This window comes from Pyxicephalus adspersus, chromosome 5 (genome assembly GCF_032062135.1).
Source record: "Pyxicephalus adspersus chromosome 5, UCB_Pads_2.0, whole genome shotgun sequence".
Lineage (NCBI taxonomy): Eukaryota > Metazoa > Chordata > Amphibia > Anura > Pyxicephalidae > Pyxicephalus > Pyxicephalus adspersus.
This window is the reverse complement of record NC_092862.1, coordinates 48,720,269-48,744,855: the sequence shown is the minus strand read 5'-3', so window position 1 is coordinate 48,744,855 and position 24,587 is coordinate 48,720,269. Positions and strand designations below refer to the sequence as shown.

General features: G+C 36.3%; 1 protein-coding gene across 1 annotated transcript in view; it reads left to right on the top strand.

Moving 5' to 3' along the window:
* The window catches only part of APCDD1 (APC down-regulated 1), a 39,355-nt gene extending 14,768 nt beyond the window's left edge, over positions 1 to 24,587 (top strand). The window contains 5 exon segments of the mRNA XM_072411449.1: positions 10,452 to 10,632; positions 12,256 to 12,787; positions 22,652 to 22,973; positions 23,547 to 23,903; positions 23,906 to 24,587. Coding sequence (XP_072267550.1) covers positions 10,452 to 10,632; positions 12,256 to 12,787; positions 22,652 to 22,973; positions 23,547 to 23,903; positions 23,906 to 24,000 — 1,487 coding nt within the window. The 3' untranslated portion in view covers positions 24,001 to 24,587.

Below are 24,587 nucleotides of genomic sequence, written 5' to 3'. Positions count from 1 at the left end.
GTGTAGCAAAAGAAAGGGGATTTTTAGCAAGGTTGGACACAATACAACACTGATCCGTTTACTTCTTCCTGACATTAGAACCACAGAAGTGAATTGCCAGCATTAGGACATAATGAACTGGTGTCTGTTGCAAACGACCAGACTCTAAGGACATCCATAGTTATTGAATCTGTTGGGCAAGCTTTTTACAGGGATTCTATGCTATAGTACAGGATGAGAAAAAATAAAAATAAATTAAAATTCCAACAATATCAAGTATTTTTGAGACAAGCAAACTGTATGAAGCTCATAAATGGATTATTTTTGGAATATTTACAGATTACCATACAATCCCAATTTTATCTTTTTATATTTCTCCTAAATTTTGCACAAAAACAATGATTTTATATTTTATTCTTCTTTCTGTTGTAGCAGATAATGTGTTTAATATATGGTAGGGTCCCTTACTTCATGTCAGTATTCTCACATAAGTGCTAGCAGAGTTCCCGAGAAAGGAAGAAGATTGGAAGCTGAAATGATGAAAAGAAAGCTGGGTGTGTAAAGGAGGACAGTGAGCATGCCAAATTGGAGAGTGGAGCATTAATTGCTTTTGTGTGTGTATATATGTATATATATATATATATATTTACACAAATCTAAATAAATAAAGAACAGGTCGTAAAATGAATCAAGATAAAGAAAATGTAGAAATTGTGTTAATCATAGGAGCATAGTTTATTTTAGTGTTGTGAGTTTTATTGGATAATTGGCTTGAAAAGCTTGTCTAGTGACACTGTCTCTTTTATACAGCAATATCTGCTGTTCACTAGGAAAAGGAAATTGCAGGTGTCTGCAAACAGACCCATATACTATATATTAGCAAATAAGTGCTTTCTGCTTGAAAGCATTTTTGTGTGGCAATTGCCCTTGAAGTTTCCTTCTGTATCACATGCGGGTCAGTGCAAGACAAAACAATCAAACAGCTCTTCAGTGTGTCGGTAAACATGTGTTTGTAGTTAGGTGAAGGCAAAAATCCTCTGGGGGCAAAAATGTGCTAACTGAGACCACTGCTGAAATCCCTTAAATAGAAAAGGCAGGTGCCAGCATCACAACACAGCCGATCAGTGTACAAAACACCCGCATCTCATGACAAGAGCTTTCCACGCTCAATCACACAAATCCTTATTTGGGATTCCTGTATCTATTGGGTAGCAGGTTCATTTTCATTTACACCATGGCTATAAATGTAACTTCTAATTTATCTCCTGCTAAAAAGTATGTATAAACGACTTAATGTGCAAATACTGACTTTCTGTGCTTATGGTAAATGTCCAACCATTTAATATTACAAATCATCAAAAAAGAGAATCTGAATAATCAGCCTCTTTATAAATCCACACAATTTGTATAGACTATTTTTTGTGATCCTTTCACATATCTACACCTAGACATATACCAGCCATTTACAATCATCTTCTAGTAAAAGTTTAAATATTTGTGCAAAATGTTTGATGTTTAAATTCAAGTTCTTCCAGAATTGTATTTCATCTGATGATTTAGTTTAGAGGGGTAGAGCACAAGGAAACTAGAATTCATTTTGGGGTATCTTATTTTATTTTTTTATAAACATAGATCTATGTTTTTTTGAAGTCCTGTTTTAAAATGAACGCATGTATAACAATCTTAGGCTGCCTACACACCTCCAATATTCGTTGCTGCTTTTTATTTCCAGAGTGACAGATGAATACTGTACACACAGCACTGTTCTATGAAGAGGGGAGGGGGGACGAGTCCGCTGCGCCCTGCTGTGCTCTCCTCCTTGGACCTGTACAGTGGTTGTTCCCATCTTTCATTCATGAACGACATTGAGCGACCCCTGTACACGTCTTTATTATTATGTAGTGTAGATATGTAGTGGTGGGAAGTAGTGATGGTTTCAAAAGACAGAAGAAGACAGGTAGGCAAGTTTGAAAAAATGGGTTTTGAGCGCACTTTTAAATGAGCAGAAAGTAGGAGCAAGCCGAATAGGACGAGGAAGACCATTCCAGAGAATTGGGGCAGCTCTAGAGAAGTCTTGTATCTGTGCGTGTGATGAGGTTATGAGTGAGGAAGTCAGTAGTAGGTCAGTGGAGGAGCAGAGAGAGCGGCTGGGGGAGTATTTTTTTACCAAGTCAGAAATGTAAGTGGGACAATAACTGTGGAAGGATTTGAAGGCAAAGCACAGGAGCTTGAGTCTTGCCCGAGACACGCCGGACGGTTCTGTCAGGTGAGAATGCTCTGCCATGTGCACATACCTTTAAATTCAGACAAGGGATGCCTTTGTACCCAAACCTTGGAAACTGTTAAAAAGACTGGAGAGGAATTGTGTGACTGGCAATGGGAAGAAGACATTGGCAGGAATTAGTACTGATTTGCTTCTCAGGTGCAGGCAACAATTTGGTGTCTTTTTCTGCATACAGATCCTCTACCAGCTGGGTCCTTCCACCTTTGTCCAGAGACAACTTGCTGCTACTGGAGGGCATGTTCAGACTAGCAGTAAAAAAACATGGCGTTTACTATACCCAGTACCCAGTTCACCCAGACGCCTACAGACAGTAACCACTAGGTTTCAGGTGTTTATAAATGCAGAATTTATTTTACTGCAAATCAAGTAATGGGCATTCCTGATCAAAGTTAATTGATAAATAAAGCAAATATTGATCAAGAATTGCCTTATTTTGCATTGAATAGCAGTAGATTTGATGTTTTATCTAATGTATATAATACAATACAATATATTTTGTGTATAATTACCTTTGGAGTGCATGTGCCAGGTGAAGTTTGCTTTAAAAAAAACTTCAGATTTGTTTTCTGCTTTCCAGGCATATTAAATCATACTAAATGATTGGTGCAGTAGATTTTTATATCATATACATTATATTTTACCTGTGGTAGATTATTTTGGGGCAGTTTAGGCAATACCCCAGGATTGGGAGCTGTAACATTTTCCATTCAGAAACAGTGATTAAGTTACAACTTTCACTGGGCTTTTATGGACAATTTCTAGTTTCTGAATTTAAAATTTCACCCTGAGCCTGGGAGGCACTAAAATTGAACAAAAATGTCACCAGTCGAAAAAATCAGCAAGAATTTTTTTAATGATAGCTGTGCTATGAAAAAAATACTGGCTGCTCAAAAGACAAGCAAGCCATTTTTGAATCAATATTTCTTTTAGCCAGTACATTTAGAAGGAAAGCATGTGATGGTTGGGAAAACTAAACCATGAAGACTGTCCTTAGGGGAAGTATGAATAAGGAATACACTTGATGTGCTTTGAAGCTGTTAATCCGCACCCACTGCTGGAAAATTCCCATTGATAACTTGAGCAAGTTCTGCCTGAAGTCATCAGACTAACATATCTAGGCATTGAGAATATGTCTTTAAGTATTACAGTATCCCCACTTACAGCCTAGCAAGCAAATGTCAGTTCATAAAAGCTTCTCTTAAGATGTCTCTTCTATCAGAAGTGCTGAGCTACATGTGGCTTTCTTCCCAGACAAAGCAAGCCTTTGTTCTTTGTATCAGTGGAGATCTCCTTTAGAGGGAACTTGAGACAGAAATGTGCCTTTTATCTTTCACGTCCTGTCATCTTCAAGAAGAACCACTAAGTATAATAAACAAGTAAGCAGCCTTCTTCCCTGCAACAAAGTACAAAAACCTCAACATAAAAAACTTTGTGCTCATCCATACAAGCATGCTGACATTTTGATTATAATCACATTGAGGTAGATGATGGAAGAAAAAGCCCAGACATTATTACATCAGATTCTTTGATTTCTGTGAAAAATCACTAATGTGTAACGACGTGAAATAAACTGGGTGAAATGGGTTTCCAAACTTTGCACTTTAGCATTGTTCTCTGTACTGAACTGAAGCTGAACTCCAGGCAGACAGTAAAACCACAAATGAATATATTTAATAAAGAAAATGATTGATTTTTTTCAGATGTAGCTAGCATAAGTCTTAATCTGGCATGATTCAGACTTTTGTAACATCCTAATGGCTGCTTTCTAGCAGAGAGAGTGCAGTATTTGGGGACAATCGGGATTGCTGCTAGGAGGAGAGAGCAGGGATGATTTTATCAGTGTTTTCACAATCATAGACTGAGAACAGGTAGCTATGCTGGTAACCTTAGCAGAAAAAAGTCAGGTAAGTCACCTTGCTGCGCAGTAGGTTTGTGTAAACCTCAGGAATGAACAACAATACTGATCATAATTTTCAATATGTATTTAGCTGTGTTTAACCCGAGTCTGTATGTAGGTTGTTTTCATTCCTCATGTCTTATACTTTCTCTGGCCACTTTGATCACCAAACAAGATCTAGAACAACCTAACCAAACAGGGCTAAGGTCCTCCTTTTGCCCCACTCTGACCGTAGTTATCCATGTACTTAGCATTGTGGGAGGTAAAGCATAACGTGTTTCCATATCCAAATGGGTCAGATATATTATTTTACACCAATAGCAAGAAGCTGGGCTCTTAAAGGAACCTGTTACTTTAAAGTTTTAATTAAGGTTCACTCGAAGGTCCTGACCCTGTCCAGGGCATCTTAGAAGAATTTTTCTATTGTTTCTGTGATGACAGGCCAGTGCCAGCAACACCTCTCCTTCAATAGACACAAGCATGCAAGTGAATATAAGCAATTTAACTATTTTCTTCTCTCTAGGATTTTTGGTGCTACATGATTTTTCAGTAAAATTTGTATGAACTGAGCTGTATTCCTACTATGGACAGGGACTGGTAGAAATACATGACAATACTTTTCTACAGATTTTTATAAAGTGTATGTGATTGGAATGGGATGGGGATCAGATAGAAATGTATATAGGAAACCAAAAACCAAGGAAGAATTTATATCTTTGCAGTAGGTGAGACTATGGTTCTATTTGTTTTCTGCTATTTATTTTGCCATGCTTGTTACCATTAAGTAGTATTTGGGTTGATATATTATAAAATACCCTTTGAGACTCCCTTAAAGCAAAGATGATATTTTGAGGATTCCAGTAGCTGCCACAACAATTATTATAATTACAGTAAGCAGATATGATCCAGATTGTGAGTGAGATCATCTAGGTGTCGGTATTTCTATGACATTATTGACAAGTATGCATAATGTAAAACAGTCAATGTCATAACATTTGTACAGATGAACTCATATCTGAAAAGCAACACTTCTACATAAAATACAGACCTACTGTTGATGTAAAAGTCTATCTAGTACATTGCACCTTTCTTACAAGATTATTTGTAGTTTGCCATCCATAGTGTTTAAGTGCAATTTATCTTGTTTTTAAACTGCTATGAGAAATATAAAATCATTTATTTTTTCTGTTATGAATTTAGAACAGGACAGGAATGTGTTCCAGGAAGATTCCAGTGTTGTAATATTCTAACATGTTGATTTACTAAAAAAGTATGTATTTTACTCATTTTACTAAGTATGCATTTGTTAGTTGTGGGATGTAAATAAATCTTCAGTAGGCTATGTGGCACATTTATGTCTTAGTGGGTCACCCCCATAGCCCACATTTCCTAAACTGTAATTGGAATGTAGCCTAAAGTAAGAAAATGAGCACTCCATATCCACTTTATAAAAAGTACAAGTTAGGGAATGCACACAAACCAAGAAAGCAAAATGTTGCATTTTGTAGTATTATTCCCATAGCTAACTTTAGTTGGGTTTGGAACTTCCTTATTCTATGACTAAGTTAAGCTTGAAGTAGACTTTCAACAATCACATTGAGTTTTCTTTTCATCTGTAAAGTGATAAAAGGTGAAAATTAGTGACTATTGTACCAATTCATTGTGTAATATATGCATAGAGACAGTTGAAAGATTTCCTTTAATAATTCTTTCTCAAAGACTGTGATTCAGGCAGTCTTCTCTCCCCTCAAACACTTTTTGATCTTCTTTGCAAATCAGATTCCACTCACCTGACATATAAGCAAACCCTTTACAAAAGGTCAATGGCTAAGCCTAAGTGAGTGTCAGAAAGGCAGGGCTGATCAGAAGGTGAGGGTCTTGTACATACAGGGGGTCCTTGTCAGTACTTCCCAGCTGCATTATATCTTTTACACTCTCTCAGTAATCAGTTTTGTTATATTAAAGAGTTGTGCTGTCTATAGGTGCAAGCGGTTTACTAGCAGTCAGTAAAACTTTACCTTACACAACATGAGTGCTGTATATTACAAAAGATAAATATTACCTTTTGTGTTTTACTTTTACAGGACAAGTATTTTTCATTTTGGTAGCTAGAAAATCTGCATGTACTTCCTGAGTTTTACACACCACAGCAGGTGTTATTTTTTCTGGATCTTTGATGGGATGACTGCTAAAGGTTTAAAAACTAATATCTGTCTGTAGAGACATACGAATTATGTTTAGGAGTTTTCATATCTATGTACTTTAAGAGTGTTAAATATATACAATACTGCATCTGTCTCCAAAAGCACCAGTTTTATATTATATTGTGTCATTGGAGTGTATTGTTTACCAGAAGGTTGTCTTAATACAAAAAGTCAAAAAAGAGTAAAAAAAAGTAAGAGTAGAGGGTAAATAATTCATAGACTAGGGAAAGGATGGGCTTAATTTATAAAAAAAGGAGGTTTGGCTCAGTTAATAGAAGAGAATAGAATTTGCACGGTGTATTCCAATTTCCATGTGCAGTAACAGGCTTATCCAGTTGGATTTTGATTCAAACACCAATGTTGACCATATGGCACTTTTGCTTGGATTGGAAGAGAAATTCTTAGAATTAGGTATTTTGCAACAACCTACCTTGTAATATTTGATTGTCTCCCAGATTGTGGCGTAAATAATTAAATTAAAATAAAAATACATTGTATATTAGATTGCACCACAGTTACAATAAATGGTTGCTGGAACCTGAGCTACAAATGAAGCTATAGGTAGAGGCAGATTGCTGTGGAGCATTCAGTTCCATGCTGACTGCACATTGAGGTGGGGATCAGACTCTCAGATTCTACCCGTACTCTTTTCTTCAGATGTTTCCATTCTTTAAATCTTGATAAAATTGTAAAGTCCAAAACACAATGGCTTTGAATCTAAATACTTAAATGTTTTTTGACTATTTCGCCTTGCTTTCTATTGTAGGCAAAGTAGTTCTTATGATATAGAAGATAGACAAAAAAGTTGAAGGGTTCTAAACCCTCTCACTATTCCAAAAACTTCAAAAAAGGATTTGATTATATATAATCTTTATTTGCTACAATATTGCTTTGTTATTGAATGGTTTATAATGGATCAAGCAGCTCAGTACATGTGACATAATTCAGGAACCTGCATTTTTGATAACTGGGTCAACTTTTCTAATATTCTATGTTGAAGCTTTGAACCGCATGATCCTTATTTCCTTGCTGTCACTTTCATGTTTGTTGTATCTCTGATGGTTTTGTTTCCAACAATGAACCTCTTCATCAACAAATTTCTGTCATTTGCACGAAAATAGATTAACAGTTTGGAGAATCCAATTCTGTATACTGTTGTATCCCCTGCAGTTAAGGCACATTAACTTTTTCAAGCATTGATGCTGTAGACAGAACTTTATTTATTTGGGCAAGGTCTACAGGAAGAACTGTGCAAAACAGCTAGCTTGTTCATCCAAAGGAAACCAGGTTAAAACTTATGGCTGATTAGTTCGTTCTCACTGGTTCTTTAATAATGGGACATGTTTTTTTATGTGCCAATCTTCAATAATAATGAATTATTAACAGAAGAAAGACTTTGTCACACCAGTATCAAAGGGTCAGACCACCCAAAACTGATATTTTTTTTGAGAGTTCCTTAAACAGGAGAGTAAAAATACCTGATTTATTATATAACTCTATTGGTGACATCTCCGTACTTCTGTATCTTCTGTATCCACACTATTTCTGGAGCTGGTATTCAAGGGCATGTTTTAATTTTATTTTATGATGATGTGTTAAGAAGTGCTGGGGCATACAAAGATGATGGGAACCTATCACCTGAAATACCCTAAATAGTGGAGAGAGTTTGGGAATTATGGCAGAGTTCTTGCTGCTGAAGTATCTATTACATGTTAGAAACCAAATGCAGACACAATCCACTAAGCTTCATCTATATCAAAAATATCATTTTTACAGGGACCCTTAAATAACAATCTAGGCAATGGACCACAGAATGTTGATGTTATTATTACTATTAAAAAAGTAAATCAGTAGCTGTAGGTATCACAATTATCAACAGGGATTTGTTGAGACAGAAAGTCATTTTAGTTTTTTTTCTGTGTTAAAATGTTCTGAAGGCTGCTTTAGGCAATATTATTATTATCATCATTAATATTATTATTATTATTATTAATAAACAGGATTTATATAGCGCCAACATATTACGCAGTGCTGTACATTAAATAGGAGTTGAAAATGACAGACAAATACAGAGACACAGGAGAAGAGGACCCTGCCCCGAAGAGCTTACAATCTAGGAGGTGAGGGAAGTAACACACAATAGGAGGGGAGAAATGATGTAGTGGGAAGTAGTGACGGTTTCAAAAGACAGCAGAAGATGGGTAGGCAAGTTTGAAAAAATGGGTTATGAGTGCTCTTTTAAATGAGCAGAAAGTAGGAGCAAGCTGAATAGGACGAGGACGACCATTCCAGAGAGTTGGGGCAGCTCTAGAAAAGTCTTGGAGCCATGCGTGTGATGAGGTTATGAGTGAGGAAGTCAGTTGTAGGTCATTGGAGGAGCGAAGAGAGCGGCTGGGGGAGTTTTTTTTAACCAGATCGGAAATGTAAGTAATAGACCATAATTCAGTACCTACACCACCCTCTCACAGCCTTAACATATATATTTAATGATTTACACATTCTGTATGTATTGCACTTTAGCTAGTGTTTGTCAAAGTTTAACTTTTTACATACCTGCGCAAAATGAGTAACATTGAGGCTAATGATATAATGAGAATGCTCACAAATAAAAATGTATGAGTATTCACTTATTTAGTCACATGCTGGTGACAAGTAAAAAGGGTTTTTTTCACATGATTGAATAGTTACCATTAAACATTTATTGTGAGAACATTGGATCATTCATGCATGGCCTACCATCCTCCCTTATCTGTGATTACCTTTATTTTAGGAAGGTGTAAAAAGTGCAAAAAAGTTGCACAAGGTATAATAACATGTTCTATTCTATACAATAAATTCCGATTGATTGCTGTATGTTATAAACATAACTTTTTGCCTTCTATATTATAATTATATATAGTTTTGTCTAAATGTTATGTATTTTCATTACTGGAGTATTCACTTTAGTTTTTTGTTTTTTTTATCGGTCCTATTTTGTTTTGCCACTGTAGTTCCACTGTTTACCAGGAGTGAAGGACATTCGAATCAGAATGGAAACTGATTTGATATCAAAATTTCTGTGTTGCTCTGGATGTCCTTCACTTCTAGCAGAGCATGGCATACCAAAACTCTGCCAGTTAATGCAGATACAAACATATTTCTTTTAGAAATTATTATAATACAGTATATATATATATAGCACCATCATATTACACAGCGCTGTACAATGTCCATAGTCGTGTCACTAGCTGTCCCTCAAAGGAGCTCACAATCTAATGTCCCTACCATGGTCATATGTCAATTATACAGTCTAATGTCATTTTTGTGGGGGAAGTCAAATAACATAACTGCATGTTTTTGGAGTGTTAGAGGAAACCGGAGTACTCAGAGGAAACCCACACAGACACAGGGAGAACCTACAAACTCCCTGCAGATAGTGTCCTGGCCGAGATTTGAACCTGGGACCAAGTGCTGCAAAGGCAAACATAAGGCAAGAATGCCACCTCGGTGCCACCGTGCTGCCAATGATTGAAATGATTGAAATGATAGAATACCAATTTCTGAGCCCAATTTCTTACACCAATGTAATAGAAACTATAAGCAATAAAACTCAAAGAGGTGTTTCCCTGATAACATCATCAGATCTGTTTAGTTAACTAGAAGAGTACCCATGAACTAGTAATTCTAAGCTAGGAAGCAGCAGAATAACTATTCAGGCTTTGCTTTCTGAAAGAGGTGTGCAAATATTAAGCCTGACTATACACAATTACAAAACTATTGGCAGGTAAAACAGTAAATAATATATAGTATATATATATATATATATGTATATATATATATATATATATATATATATATATATATAAGAACATCACGCCATCATGTCAAAATTATAAAGTGAATTTATGAAGATTTGTCATTATCCCCTAGTTTTAGGAAGCCATCTATTCTTTTAAGGCTTTCCTATATCTGGGGTTAATGTGTGTGATTTAGTTAGCCTATTACAAGGACTTTAGGAGGAATAAAAGTCCACTGAAGAACTTTTCTTCGTGTTTCCAAAAGCTACAGATTTAAAATATTTTCATTGACTTTGTGTGTTCTTTTATAGGTTTAGGAAATGGGTCCAGTGCGCTATTTACAGACAGGTCACAGCCCAGGTCCTTGGAGAAAACTGCATGGAGATCCTACAAAGAATCACAGTGTCACCACATGCTAAAACATCTTCATAACGGAGCTCGGGTCACTGTGCAAATGCCTCCAGTGATCGAGGGACAGTGGGTCTCAACAGGGTAAAAGCATTTTATCCTAATATCAAAAAGCTTTTGTGTTACTATGCAACTGAAAGGAATAAAAGTCAGATAAACCCCTATCGCCAAACTCACTGGGACGTGTATAAGTTTGGACATCGGTATATTCTATATTCAGGCCACAACTGCAGATTGGAAGGGGTCAGAAAGAAACAGATTCAGAACATTTCAAATGTTTCATTCAATATTCCCTAACCAGGAATAGAAATAAACAATAGTTTGCAGTCTAGTTCAAAATGTAAACCCTTTAGTCATTCACCCCATATGAATGTTGTAAATACATGTCTTTAGTCCTGCCAGGGTTATGTCAGAATCGGTTAAATACATCTGGCAGGAGAGAGGGGAGCTGTGTTTACCTTTTTCTACCTCAGCAGAATTCATCTAAACACATTTTCTTCTGCTCTCCTAAATATATGATTAAATGTCCATGCAGCTCATGCCACTTAATGCATTTAGATATATTGACTTATTACCATAAGAGTGCATCATAAACAATAAGCTATAGTGACCACCGCTGTCAAAATTTTAAGCTGCCGTGTCTGCAGGGCAACCACTGAGTAATCATGACACTGCTTTAGCGCTTATTCTATCCTGACAGTTCCTGTGTCCACTCCTGAGCTGGTAGAGCTTACAGCCACAACAGGCAGTCTCCTGTTTCCTTGTGGTCTGGCATGGCACATGCAAGGGAAACCTGTCTATGTAGAGTTTCCTTGCTGTCTGGCTTTAGAAGTACTTGGCAAATTGTGGCTGCTCCTTCTTACTTTTTATATATTTAGACTCATTCCTTAGGAGGCTGTAACTCATAGATTTTAATGTTGATGTCAAAGTGGGCTCTTTGGGAGTTTTAGAAAAAAAATCTAACCAACCCTATTATGCTTCGTGGTCAATAATATATTTGAAATTTTAATAAAAGAAACACTTTCCACGACTGACATAGCACTGGCAGATTATAAAGATGTTGTGTTCCAGAGTAGAATTTATTATTGTGTTCTACATTCTGGAGAGATTACATCTTAATTTAGATGTTATAGGACTATGTAGAAAACTAAGCTCTACTAAAGTTACCCGACCTATGATAAATTTATTTCATGTATTTGAATATTGTTAATATTATAATATGTTTCTGTTGTTCTCCTTAAAGGAAACCTGCCAGGTTTTTACTGCTTACTACCTGCAAGTGTAGAAACTCCACACCATTCACCTGGTCACCATTATCCCAGTCATTGCTTCAATGCTTAGTGGGTGAATGACCTAAGACAAGCAGAATATTAAACAGGTGTACTGTGGGTGAATGTAGTCAAAATTCAGTCTTATATTTTAAAATATTTTGTGGTTTGTTGAACATACAGTAAGATGATCATTTTTAGTATGTAACTTTAAAAGAGATGTAAAGCCCAACTCTGGCCAATATGTTTGTTTTTTGTTTCCCGCAGACATGGTATAAGCAAATAGATCTGCTAAGTTGTTATTATTGAATTTAACTGCAGTGTGAGACTTAACCTTATTTCCTGTCTTTCCTCTAGCATGATACAAATTAAGGGAGTATGTGTCACTGGAAAAGTAATAGCAATTCTGTAGCTAATGCTTCATTGTGATATTTTTCAGATGTGAAGTTCGATCGGGACCTGAATTCATCACAAGATCATACAGGTTTTATAACAATAATACATTTAAAGCCTACCAGTTTTATTATGGAGGACACCATTGTACAAATCCCACATATACCTTGGTCATTCGTGGCAAAATCCGTTTACGTCAAGCATCTTGGATCATCCGTGGTGGGACAGAGGCTGATTATCAGTTGCACAGTGTACAAGTGATACCTCACAGTGAAAGTATGGCTGAAAAACTCACCTGGATGGTAAACACAACTTGTTCTGGTCTTATACCCCCTGGTATGCCCTGGAAAATAGATGGCACTTATGATTTGTGGAAGGAAGACAACAGTTTTAGATGTTTAGAGGCTCTTAACTTTGCAATGCATGAACTTCAGCTCATTCGTGTGGAAAAACAATATTTGCATCACAACTTGGATCATTTAGTAGAAGAATTGTTCCTAGGGGATGTTCATACCGAGAGCTCCCAGAGGATGTATTACAGACCATCTAGCTACCAACCTGCTCTACAGAATGTCAAGGTAAACAATCAAATTTATGACATAGCCAAATAAGTACCTTGCCAAAAAGATGTTTTCACATTTGTCATATTCAAAGATGAGCTGAGTGGTTTTGGTAGATTTTTGCTGCTTACATGAAATGAGCCGACTCACCTGCCTGTGTTTCAATGCCAGGCGCCTTCATCTCCCTTCTGTTTTTCTTCATTTTGGATGATAGTTAGCCATTTTTATTGGCCGTGCCAGGATGACAGAACTCCTGCCCTGGCATGCAGGAATTTATTTATTCCAGCACACGTAAGGGAAGGCAGGATTGCTATGTTTCCCTGCCAACCAAAGCTGACGCTGCATATACGGAGCTCAGCTTTTTCCAGAAACCCAGTGCAATCAGGCAGGTAAAATATATTACTGCAAAAGGGACATTGCCTTTCCTTTTCTGAAATAATGACCTACCTGATCATGCAGACTTAAAAGTGGCACTTTAATCCAACTTTAAGGAAGAGTATTTCTTATCATATATGGTAATTTAGTTTGTGTTTCATTGTTCTTCCTGTGCTTTGGGTTGTGTTGGTTAAAACTTTTTTTAAAATAGTTTTTGCTGTTTAAGTTATCTTTTTGTAAAAAAAAAGTACAAAAAAGTAGCAGTTTGAAGCAGTCTCTGACCCCTAAAGGCCATTTGATCCTTTACAACTACCTTCCCAATTCTTATTGCCCTAAACATACATTGCCAACATTTTGGCTGAAAGTGAAATACATAGGATGCAATAGCTGACCTCCTTCTGAAAATGCTGATTGCCAGGTTGTTTTTGTTTTGTGTTTTTTTAATAACTGACTTAAACGTGGCTGCAGATAAAATGTGAAATTTCAACCCATACTTCTGTCTACCGCTTTATGTTTTTTTCTTTGTTTTATTGCAATGTTATAGTTTAGGGAGTGATAAAAATGTCTTTTTATCTTAAAACCATTGGTCCATCCCTTCTAGCCAACTAACGTAACCTAAAAACTCCACAAATACCACCCTGATGCTTACTTACCTCTTCATGAAACCAGTGGCCTCCTCTGGTGTTCCTGGTGGTAAATATTTACCATTCCATTGACCATATACCACCTACTAGATTGTAAGCTCCTCAGGGCAGGATCCTCTCCTCCTGTATCACTGTCTGTGTTAGTCTGTCATTTGCAACCCCTATTTAATGTACAGCGTTGCGTAATATGTTGGTGCTATATAAATCCGGTTTATTATTATTATTATTATTATTATTATTATTATTATTAATAATAATAATAACAACACTAGAGACACGAGAGCTATGGCCTCATTTAAATTTATGGGGTATCACTGTACAGGCAAAGAAGGTTTTGAGTAAGGTAAACACCAAAGAAGAGGTAAGTAGCATTAAAGGTGGATGAAGCAAAATTTTAGAATACATTTAGGAAGCTAGGGAGGGAAATTAGGAGTTTGTATTTATTGTAAGGTAAACTTGTCCCGTAATGTAGTTACCGCTATTTTGGTGGGAGAGGTGAAAAAAACCCATTTGGAGACATGTTTGATGAGGTGCGTTTAGCCTTTTCCTTAAACCAGTTGAAATACTTTAGGTGTTAATGAGTATAACATAATCTTAATATGTTTTTCTCAGAACTGGAAAAAATAACATTAGTAAAACATGATACGCACTTTGTGAAAAATAAAGCCTAATTAAGTAGAACACAGGCAGTCATTTCAAGGTTAGACTTCATCCGTGCTACTCCAGTGTTTGCCATTTTATTTAGTCTAATTGCAGCTCCTCAGAGAGCATGTTAAGTACTGAGACCCTGAGCCATAGAGCCATTTTCACACGCAAACGTGTTGATTTAAGCTTTTTACTTCCCCCTGGGGTAACCTGGGAGTGATAAGGTTCAAAAGTGAAGTGAAGTGAATTGCACTGTTTGTCAAAGTGTTGTCATACTTCCATTAGTTTTGTTATTACAAATAATAATCAAGCTGTGTAGCTTAAATCTAAGCAAGCAGACTCATAAAGACAAAAAACACACACCAGAGTCCAAACATTTTCTAAACAGGCCAAGCGAAGGAATAATGAGCAATGTCAAATTCTCCACTTGTTAGTGGCTTTACTTGTGGCTGCAAATGAGAGATAATGAAAGGCCTGGGCTTGCCATGTAGTGGAATGCAGCCATAACCACAAAATCAGCGTGCAAGAAAATTGGGCACGTTCCAAATTCCTGTAGCTCTCATCCAGCTTCAAGGTGGTAAATCAAACTTTCAGAATACATCTATGAAGAACTGCAGCTCAAGGGCTTCTTTTAGGATTGTAAATATTCATTTTAGCTTGAAGTGTACAAAATAAGAGCTTCATAAATTATCTTGTATAAGCCATGTCTGAGCAGAAAGATTTGAAGTTAATCAGAGCAGGATTTTGAATATGCCCTTGTTCACTCTGTGAACTTTAAAACAGTAGCAAAAGTGGGTAAAGTGCAACTGCATGAAGGGAGCATGTTGATAAAACTGTGAAAGAAATTTGTTTAATTAATGTTTTTTAATTATGCTTTTAATGCTTATTTTGTGGAGGCAGATATTTCCTAGAACTGCTCTTATTGGATCCCCTCTGTGTAGCAGCATGCTTGTGTTCCCTTGTAAACAAAGATAGAACCCCACGTTTGCTTACAGCCAATCTATTTTTATGTTTACACCATAAGATCAGATTGCATCAGCAAATGTAACTAAAATCTGGTATTGCAATTTTTTATCAACAGGTGCCACTGTGTTTTTAAGTGCAGCTAGGAAAAATACCTCAAAAAATCCCTAAGCATCAAGCATTACCATAGTCTTGCATTCACAGTTGACTTTAATTCATTTTTCCAAATTGTTTTGAATTTTTTTTCAAATGTTATTATATTGTCTCACATTAAAATTTGACATTATAATTTAATTATGTCCCACATCCTAAAATTTAAGTTGTAGCAAGATGCAGGTTCATGGACCCCTGAGGATGATCACAGATGTGGCAATGGTGATAGGGAGGTTTACTGATGGCACTTAATCAGCTTAAAAAGTAGTTTTTAAATGAGGAGGTCAATAGCCTAAGACAGAGACAAAATGTCAGCCAACCTATTTTGCCACTTAGTCCATGAAGGGTTTTTTAATTTGCTGTTCCAACTGGGCCTCTACTTATGGGCTACTGTATGCCTAATTTGACTCATAATACTCACTGTAAATGAGCTCTGAACCAATGCTAACTTCCAGGTCAAAAGGGATATATACTTAGCATATTGAGAGCTGTATATAACACTAATAAAAAGGTTCACCTCATATTGAATGGAGATATATTGTGAGCCACCACACATACACAGTAGCATAGCACCCATAGGCTGATCTTGTGCTCGTATTCTGTCTGTATTTCCTGGAACTCTGTTTTATAAAACCTTTCACAGCATGCTTGTGTTTAATGGTAAACAAAGATAGGACCCTACTTACAACTAATCTAGAGTGATTCCTATAGAATCCTAATTTTTTATGTTTACACCACAATACCAGATTGCATCAGCAGATATTAAAAAAAAATCTGGTATTGTATCTTTTTGTATCAACATAGCCCCATAAGTGATGGGTGCCACTGTGTTTTTAGGTGCACCTAGAGAGAATACAATCCCTATAGCTGCGTACACACTTCCAATTTTTATCGTTGGAAATGAACGACGAACGAACGACCGATTGGCCAAAAATCGTTCGTAAAAAAAGTAACCAACGACGCCGACGAACGAGGATAGTCGTTGGAAATGAACGACCGGACCGGCGGATCGGATTGGACGACGATCGTTGACCATCTATCGTGTGTACGGTCGTTCAGTGATCGTCCATGGTCTGAGCATGCGCGGTGAACGAACGTTCGCTCACTTCCTGTGGTGCACGTCACTTCCTGTATCGTTCAAACGATTGCAGATATCGTGCAGGATCGTTCGTCGTTCGTTTACCAACAATAAAAATTGGAAGTGTGTACGTAGCTTAAAATGTGTTAGGCCCAGCTGTAGTCCAGCTAGTTGTGATTAAAATCAGGCAATAGCTATTGATAAATGCATGAAAGAGAATAATTGGCCAGTAAGAGTTCCACCTAGTGAACCTTTTATTGCAATGGATTATACCTTTGAGATGTAAAAAATACTTGGTATATATATACCCGGTTTTAGCAGGGGGATACACTTGGTAAATCTTCCTTCATTTTGTGTCACTTTAAAGAAAACCTCTGGTACATAAAGTGTACTTGAATGGCATATTTCAGCACAATACCATTTTACATGTATACATGTTACATGTACATTGTATTGGCTTTTGTATGTTCAAAGGGGATTTGGCCTTGTCATTTGAAACAGGTTGGATTGTTAATGATACATGTACATAGTATAACTGTATATAACTCACCTGGAAAGGAATAATTATTTTTCTGTTTTATTTGAATGAATATGTCAAGGCACATGGTTAATTTGATTTCATTTGGATTATTTTAGCCATGACTGAGGCTGTCTAAGGACAGACAAATGGATTATCTGTTTCTTTGATTTCATATGTCACATAACTATATATAACTGTATTAGATGATACATTATAAATAGACATTAGAGCCTCCAGTAATTGCAGAAGCCTGTCTTATGTAATGTATATATGTTTTGTTTGATCTTAGCAATGCCATTGAAGTAATCAGGTTCACAACTCCCAATATTCACATACTCTCTGCATGTTATAACAACACATAGACCTATTTGTTTGAACTTTTACATTTCCTTTTTTTAAACCAACAATTGCAGATTATAAACAAAATAATATACTACACATCTTTTGTGCTTTAAGATTAGTTGTCAGGATAGAAATATGGGAGCTGCCAATACTGACTTCTTTTTGTGCAAGGTCTGGTGTCATCATCTTCAATTATGCATCATTACAGACTGGCTACAGATCCAGCTTTACTTGCTGCATAGTTCTTCCAGCTTTGTGACTTGCTTGGTTGGTGAAATGTAGTACCTGCAATTCTTTTCTTTCATTTTTTTACTCTAACCTATGCCATGTGCATGTAGGTTACTGCCACAGCACAGAATTATTTTTCCTTTGCTCCCTTGTTGCTTCATTTAGTTAACGAGAACAGAGAAAATGTCCAGTACATGAAATACCAGTGATTTGAAGAAAGAGTTTTTGGCCATTTGTAAACTCAGACTGGAGTGACTCAGACCAACAGGGTTTACTTCCCTGATAGATTATGTGTTACTGGGGAAGAACACCTACATTTATATATGCTGCTTTGACCAACCTGTGAAAAGATCAGTGGTTTACATTCACTGAATTAAATAACCCATGACAGCATGGGGGAGTAATTGCCTTTCCATTTATTAATCCACCTTAGGGCCTGGGGTTTGAAAGAGGTCTCCTTATCCCTTATTTACTTATGTATGTGATACTGATAATATATTAGCTAGTAGACATGTTTGCTTCCTCCTAATATGAGATAGTAGAACAGGGGTTGTTTTTATATATATATATATATATATATATATATATATATATATATATTACATATAAATTATAGTTTTAAAAGGGTGATAACGTATCACATTAGATGTGTCCAGGTCAGGCTCGACACCCATAAAGGACAAAAGTATCTTTGTTTTGGCCACCACTGTGATTGAAGTGTACAAGAAAATGACGAGCAGGACTGTCCACTCCTCCATTAAAAAAACATTAAATAAGTAATTTCTATTGGTGAAATCAGGGAGCTAAGTCTATGCATTACACTCAGTTAGTGCTTAGGTTGTCCTGGGCATCTGCTGCCTTTTCAGAGAATCAGACAAGAAAAAGAAGGCATCCGAAGGAGGCATAACAAGAAATGTATTTTCACAAACTTTTACACCAAAATATATGTTTTCATTAATATTGTCAGCAGTTTAACTTGCCATTGTTATTTGCAAAGCCCCTGAATGTGGTATTGTCATCAAAATTGCTAAATAAGCCATGGGGATCTTTAGAAAGATGTTAGATGTTAGTTAAATGAAAATGTATTAGTAGTTTTATCTAAATTAAAGTGAAAATAGGGCTATTAAACCACATTTTTAGTCCCCTGCTAAATTCTTCAGTTACTTGCAACCACTAAGCATATTACTGTAACTAAAATTGACAAGGATTCCAGAGAGGCATGTGAGAACGTATCCCCAGCAAAAATGTTAAAATAAATGTTTTTCTATTATCATTACCTAGAATTTATATAGCGCCAACATATTACACAATGCTTTACAATATCCATAGTCATATCACTAACTGTCCCTCAATGGGGCTCACAATCTAGTGTCCCTACTATAGTCATATGTCATTACCACAATCTAAGGTCAGTCTGGGGGGGGAAATTAACCTAACTACATGTTTTTGAAATGTGGGGACCACTTTGGTCCTAATACTATCACTTTGATTTAAGAAAAAGTATGTGCTTTCTTAAAATGTCTTCATGTGTTTTTTCACAACTTCACACTGCCCAACACCCCAAGAACTTTCAGTGCACAAAAATATCTTGTCTATTCCCAAACAAGGCATTTGTAAGATTTCATCCTCTTTTTGACCATTGTAAAGTATTAAAAGTGGATTGGTCACAGAAGTTACAGAATATGTTATGATTTGTTATGATTCCCCACAACACTTTAGTAGATCATTGTAATTGTCTTCTACTACTATACCTGGGCAGGCGCACTGACTGAAAAATTAGCGCACATCACACCCTGCCCTCAGTGAGTATAAACTTGAATGAAGCTTTCGTTTTCTTCTCTCTTCCTCCAACTGAATGGATATTGTCTCTTGTGGATACAGGATATCCTCAACAATATTATTCTCATTATATATGATCAAAAGCCTTGATACTAGCACTTCTTTACTGAAATGACATTTATATGATCTTATATTAGCTGCTGCCAACAAAACTATTTTCCGCTAGGCACACAAAGACAGTTTTGAATTGCTCTGGGTAAAGCAGCCAATAGATACCAAGTCAACCCGTTTAACTGGTTTAGCATGTAACAGTTCATACTGCATTTGGTGTACAGATCCGATCTCTCCAGTCCATCTCTTTATCTGAGAACAAACACAGAACATATCACAGATATTCCAACAACTGCTATGCACTGTGCAGCATTCAAAAAGTAATTGTTAAGAGGCCTGTGCTATATCTTCTCCCCATCTGGGGAGAAGCAGAAATTGTAGACTGTAAATTAGAATCCAAATAAACCTACATGTTTTACATTTTTTAGACCTAGGCAATGAAAGTGTTACCAGCAGTAGTAGCTTGTACTCCATCCACCGTAATGGGCCTGATTTATTAAAGCTCTCCAAGACTGGAGAAGATAGACTTTAATGGGAGAACCTGTATTATTCAGCAAACCTGGAATGGAATTGGTGCAGGATTGAAAACATTTGCCAACTAATAGCAAATGATTTTTAAGAAATCCATTCCAGATTTGCTGGATCCAACAGGTTCTCAATTTATAGTCTATCTCCTCCAGTCTTGGAAACTTTTAATAAATCAGGCCCAATATCTATCAATCCCTCCTTAACTACAGACCTAAGGTGTTTCTCAAATTATCCCAAACAGCTATTCATTTCACCAAGAGTACTCATCCTCTTTTTGTACTTTGATTCTATTTGGTGTTGGGCAACTTATTAGAGGAACATTGCTTGTGTCAAACATTCCCTTTGAGATGACTGGTAATACGATTAACTACTATAAGGTGAAGTGATGACTAGTTAGGTAATGATTATTAGAAATTAGGAGAGGTGGAGGATCTAGAGATTCAAAGATAGCAGCATGGTAGAGGGAGTCATGAGCAGGCAACAGGGAGGATGGAGAAAAAAAAAAGATCCATAGAATAAATCTCAAGGTACTGCTCCCCCTCCAGAAATGAAAAACCCAATATTTGGCCTTATTATCTGTCACTACAGAACTTGGACGTGTGTACGCAGCTTTAGAAAGACACTCGACACAAATCGTTAAAGAATATAAATAATCAGAGTGGGTGTGATATGTCCTAGATATTCTACTTCTGCAGACTCAGCAATGTCTAGGCAGTATCATGTGTCAAACAGTTCACCGTAACTGTTTTGGTAGAAATGGTGGATTTTTCAGCCACAAATGGCCTTGTATGGTATTCCCTAAAAATAAGACAGATCTTCAGTTTTAGGTGTATATCTGTAGGGCCAGAAAAATAAATTCCTTGTGTTCAAATACTTCCACTCTATCTAGAACAAAAAAAGTTTTTCAAATTTTGTCTTTATCAACCGCCCGCCAGGTTTTGAACCATGTTCAAGCACAGTTCAATGCTGTATGAGTTTATTTTTCAATGACTTTCTGAACAACACATCACACATGTGAGCGGCTCTTAAACTTTAACAATCATCTTTCAACTGCATTTTTGTTAGTTGAAAATTTGGCTTGTTGTGAATACTTTCTTAAAGATATCTAAAGCATAATGTTCTATTTAAAGATAATGTAAAACGTAGATTTAGGAAATCCGTAGTGCTGTAAAACGTGCTACATGTGACAGCAGTGTAGAGATACAGATCTCTGCAGACAAACATTTCCTTTATGGAAAAGCAGCACAATATTCTAATCAAGATCAAAGGGGCTTTGATATAACATCAAACAGCGTTTTACTTAATCTTAACCTTTCCATCACTGGAGTGCCCTAGCAAAGATCTGCCAAGTTAAAGTTACTGGGCACAGACAGCATAACCAAATATCATCTGCAGTTATTGAAATCTGAAAAACCTAAATGTAATTTAATAGGGACAGGGTAAAAGTATTATGGTTGTCTATTTACTATACTATGGATTTTGCAACCAACATACCGGAATCTGGGGTTTAGGTATATTATTATCCAATGGCTTTTCCAAATAATTGTTTTTATTAATAATACTTCATAAAAAAAAATCTCAGAGAACAGAAAATTAGGAGCCATTAGTGCTATTAGCACTTTTTAAAGTAGGTTAGCAATGACTTCTCTCACATGATAGATTTGTGTATAGGCATCCCTGTGTTTTGTGTCTTTACCTCCAAAACACGCCAGTTTTAGCTTAATCTGAATATTTAGGAAATTGTGTAGCCACATATCTTCTATCCACTTCCTTCCTGGATAACATAAATGGTTTTATAAACACCATGTTAGAATATTTAATTTAAAAACAAGTCAATAAAAACTCCAAGCAGTAACACACCTTGTAAAGTATATAATGAATCATTTACTTTTCGGATAATTGATCTAACGTTACAATCAATTTCATGTCTAATTTTATGTCAAGTTACGATTTTTTGCCTAATTGAAATATTCTTTTTAACACAAAAGCTGTTTTGATGTCAATACAGTTGTTGAACAATTGACAAAATATTTTGCCCAAATAATGATTGTTAAGATATGAGTAAATTGAATTGTTTTAATCAGCTTGAAAAAATCACTGTGTATTGCTAGCCGTATCTCCATTCTTGATTATTATCTCTACCACTTCAGTTTGCCAATTAGGAGCCCATGAACTTATTTTCCATGAAACATGCTAGCACACCAGAAAGTGATCTTAACATCTCTAGGCCAGTTTTTACGAACTTTATCAATTGATCCCAACTCCTGCTATGATTTTAAGGTGCAAATTGTTGTGGTCCTCTTGGGATTCCATTTTTTTTATGTCCATGAGTACCCAAAAATGAAATGTCTTTTGGCAAGTACATTTAACCAATGATATGAATTTCACCTGTGTATTTAGATGTTTGCCTAAAATTCAGACATAAATTTGTAAACAATATTTAGAGTCCTTAATCCGTATACTGTGTTTTATATAACTGAATTTCATGTTTTTTTTTCTTTATACTTTTATTTCAGAACCATGATCAGTCATGCATCGCCTGCAGAATAATCTTCCGCTCAGATGAACATCACCCTCCAATCTTACCTCCTAAAGCAGACCTTACTATTGGATTGAATGGAGAATGGGTGAGCCAGCGCTGTGAGGTCCGACCTGAAGTACTCTTCCTCACCAGACACTTTATCTTCCATGATAAAAACAACACCTGGGAGGGATATTACTATCACTACTCAGATCCCATTTGCAAGCATCCTTCCTTTACTATTTATGCCAAAGGACGCTACAGCAGAGGAGTGACTTCAAGCAAGGTCATGGGAGGAACAGAATTTGTCTTCAAAGGTGAGTAAGACACAAGAGTTTAATTAGATCTGAGCATGAATGAACAAAGCAACAGGTACCTTTCCTAGAAATAATGTAAAGAAAAATCAAATACATAAACAGGTATGAAAAGAAGTTTCAAATGGTAATTTACTGATTATTTATTTTTTTGACCTGAAAATATGGTTGGAAAAAGAATCAGTTTATATTCAGGTCACACCAATAAACAGCGCTGTGTCCTCACAATAATTGTATAACAAACTTTGATAAATTGATACAGAATTTACATACGGAGCGGAGAACACACCGCTGTTTATTAGTATGGGAGTGATGCTGTGTTTAAACATATTCTAAATAATACTCAGAAATATAATTAATTCCCAAACATTGTTATCAGTTTTCTCAGCTATCATATATTACCTGTAAAACTCTAAAAGGGATTACCTATTACCTATCCTGGATCACACCAGGAGAGCAGCCTAAGGTAGCAATGTTGCTTCTCCATTGATACATTACAGTGTGTAATTGTTTTCCCCCCTAGGAAAGAACGCATGTTACTTGCAGGTTCAAACTTTTATCTTTTTTCTTTTACAGTAAACCACATGAAGGTGACTCCCATGGACTATGCTACTGCTTCTCTACTAAATGTTTTCAATGGTAATGGGTGTGGAGCTGAAGGTTCCTGGAAAGTAGGTGTAGAGCAAGATGTCACTCACACAAACGGTTGCGTGGCTTTAGGAATAAGGCTTCCACACACTGAATATGAGCTCTTTAGGATGGAGCAAGACTCCCGAGGAAGATATATACTTTTTAATGGCCACAGACCAAGTAATGGCTCCAGCCCAGACAGACCTGAAAAGAGAGCAACTTCCTACCAGGTGCCACTAGTTCAGTGTGCCTCCTCACCACTTAGATTAGAAGAGACAATCGATGGAGTCCATAAACTCAGATCGGGAACGCATCTACTTTCATCATCTACATTTATGTGTTTTCCTTTACCATATTTGTGTTTGTTTGTACTACTTTCTATTTGGACCAGTTGAAGTAACTTAAGAAGATCTTTGTTTTTGTATTTTAATTTAATGGGACCATGGACCTGTTGTTTTATTGAAGAAATTCTACTTGATGCACTTGGATGCCTGAGAACTGGTGGCCTGGCTACAAGACCATACCCTATCCACAGCTTAATCTTCAACTGGCATTCACTTTACCCTAACATGACCTTGTCTCATTTGGTTGCACAACAGTAATTTCACTTGCAGCTGATAATTTTCTGTTACTGATGAGAAAATAAGTAGTTTATAGCCACTGATGTACGCCTCTAGTCTGTGCCATATTGCTGTTGTGACATATGTATGTTTTCAAATGCCGAAGTTCTTCCTAACAGTGTTGACCAGTCAGGATTGATTTTGTACAGTATTGTGCCTCAACTCTAAAGACTGACTTTGTCTGTGAACTAGCTCTTTTGCTTTGAGAGGGGTCAACTGTTTTATAGTCCCTTCAACATCAAACAGAGCAGAATATTTGCTGTATATATCTTTATATTGTACATATATGTATATGAAAGATGCATTGATTTATATTGACATATTACACATTTTACACCAAAGAATAAAAACGTGAGAATTTCTGGGT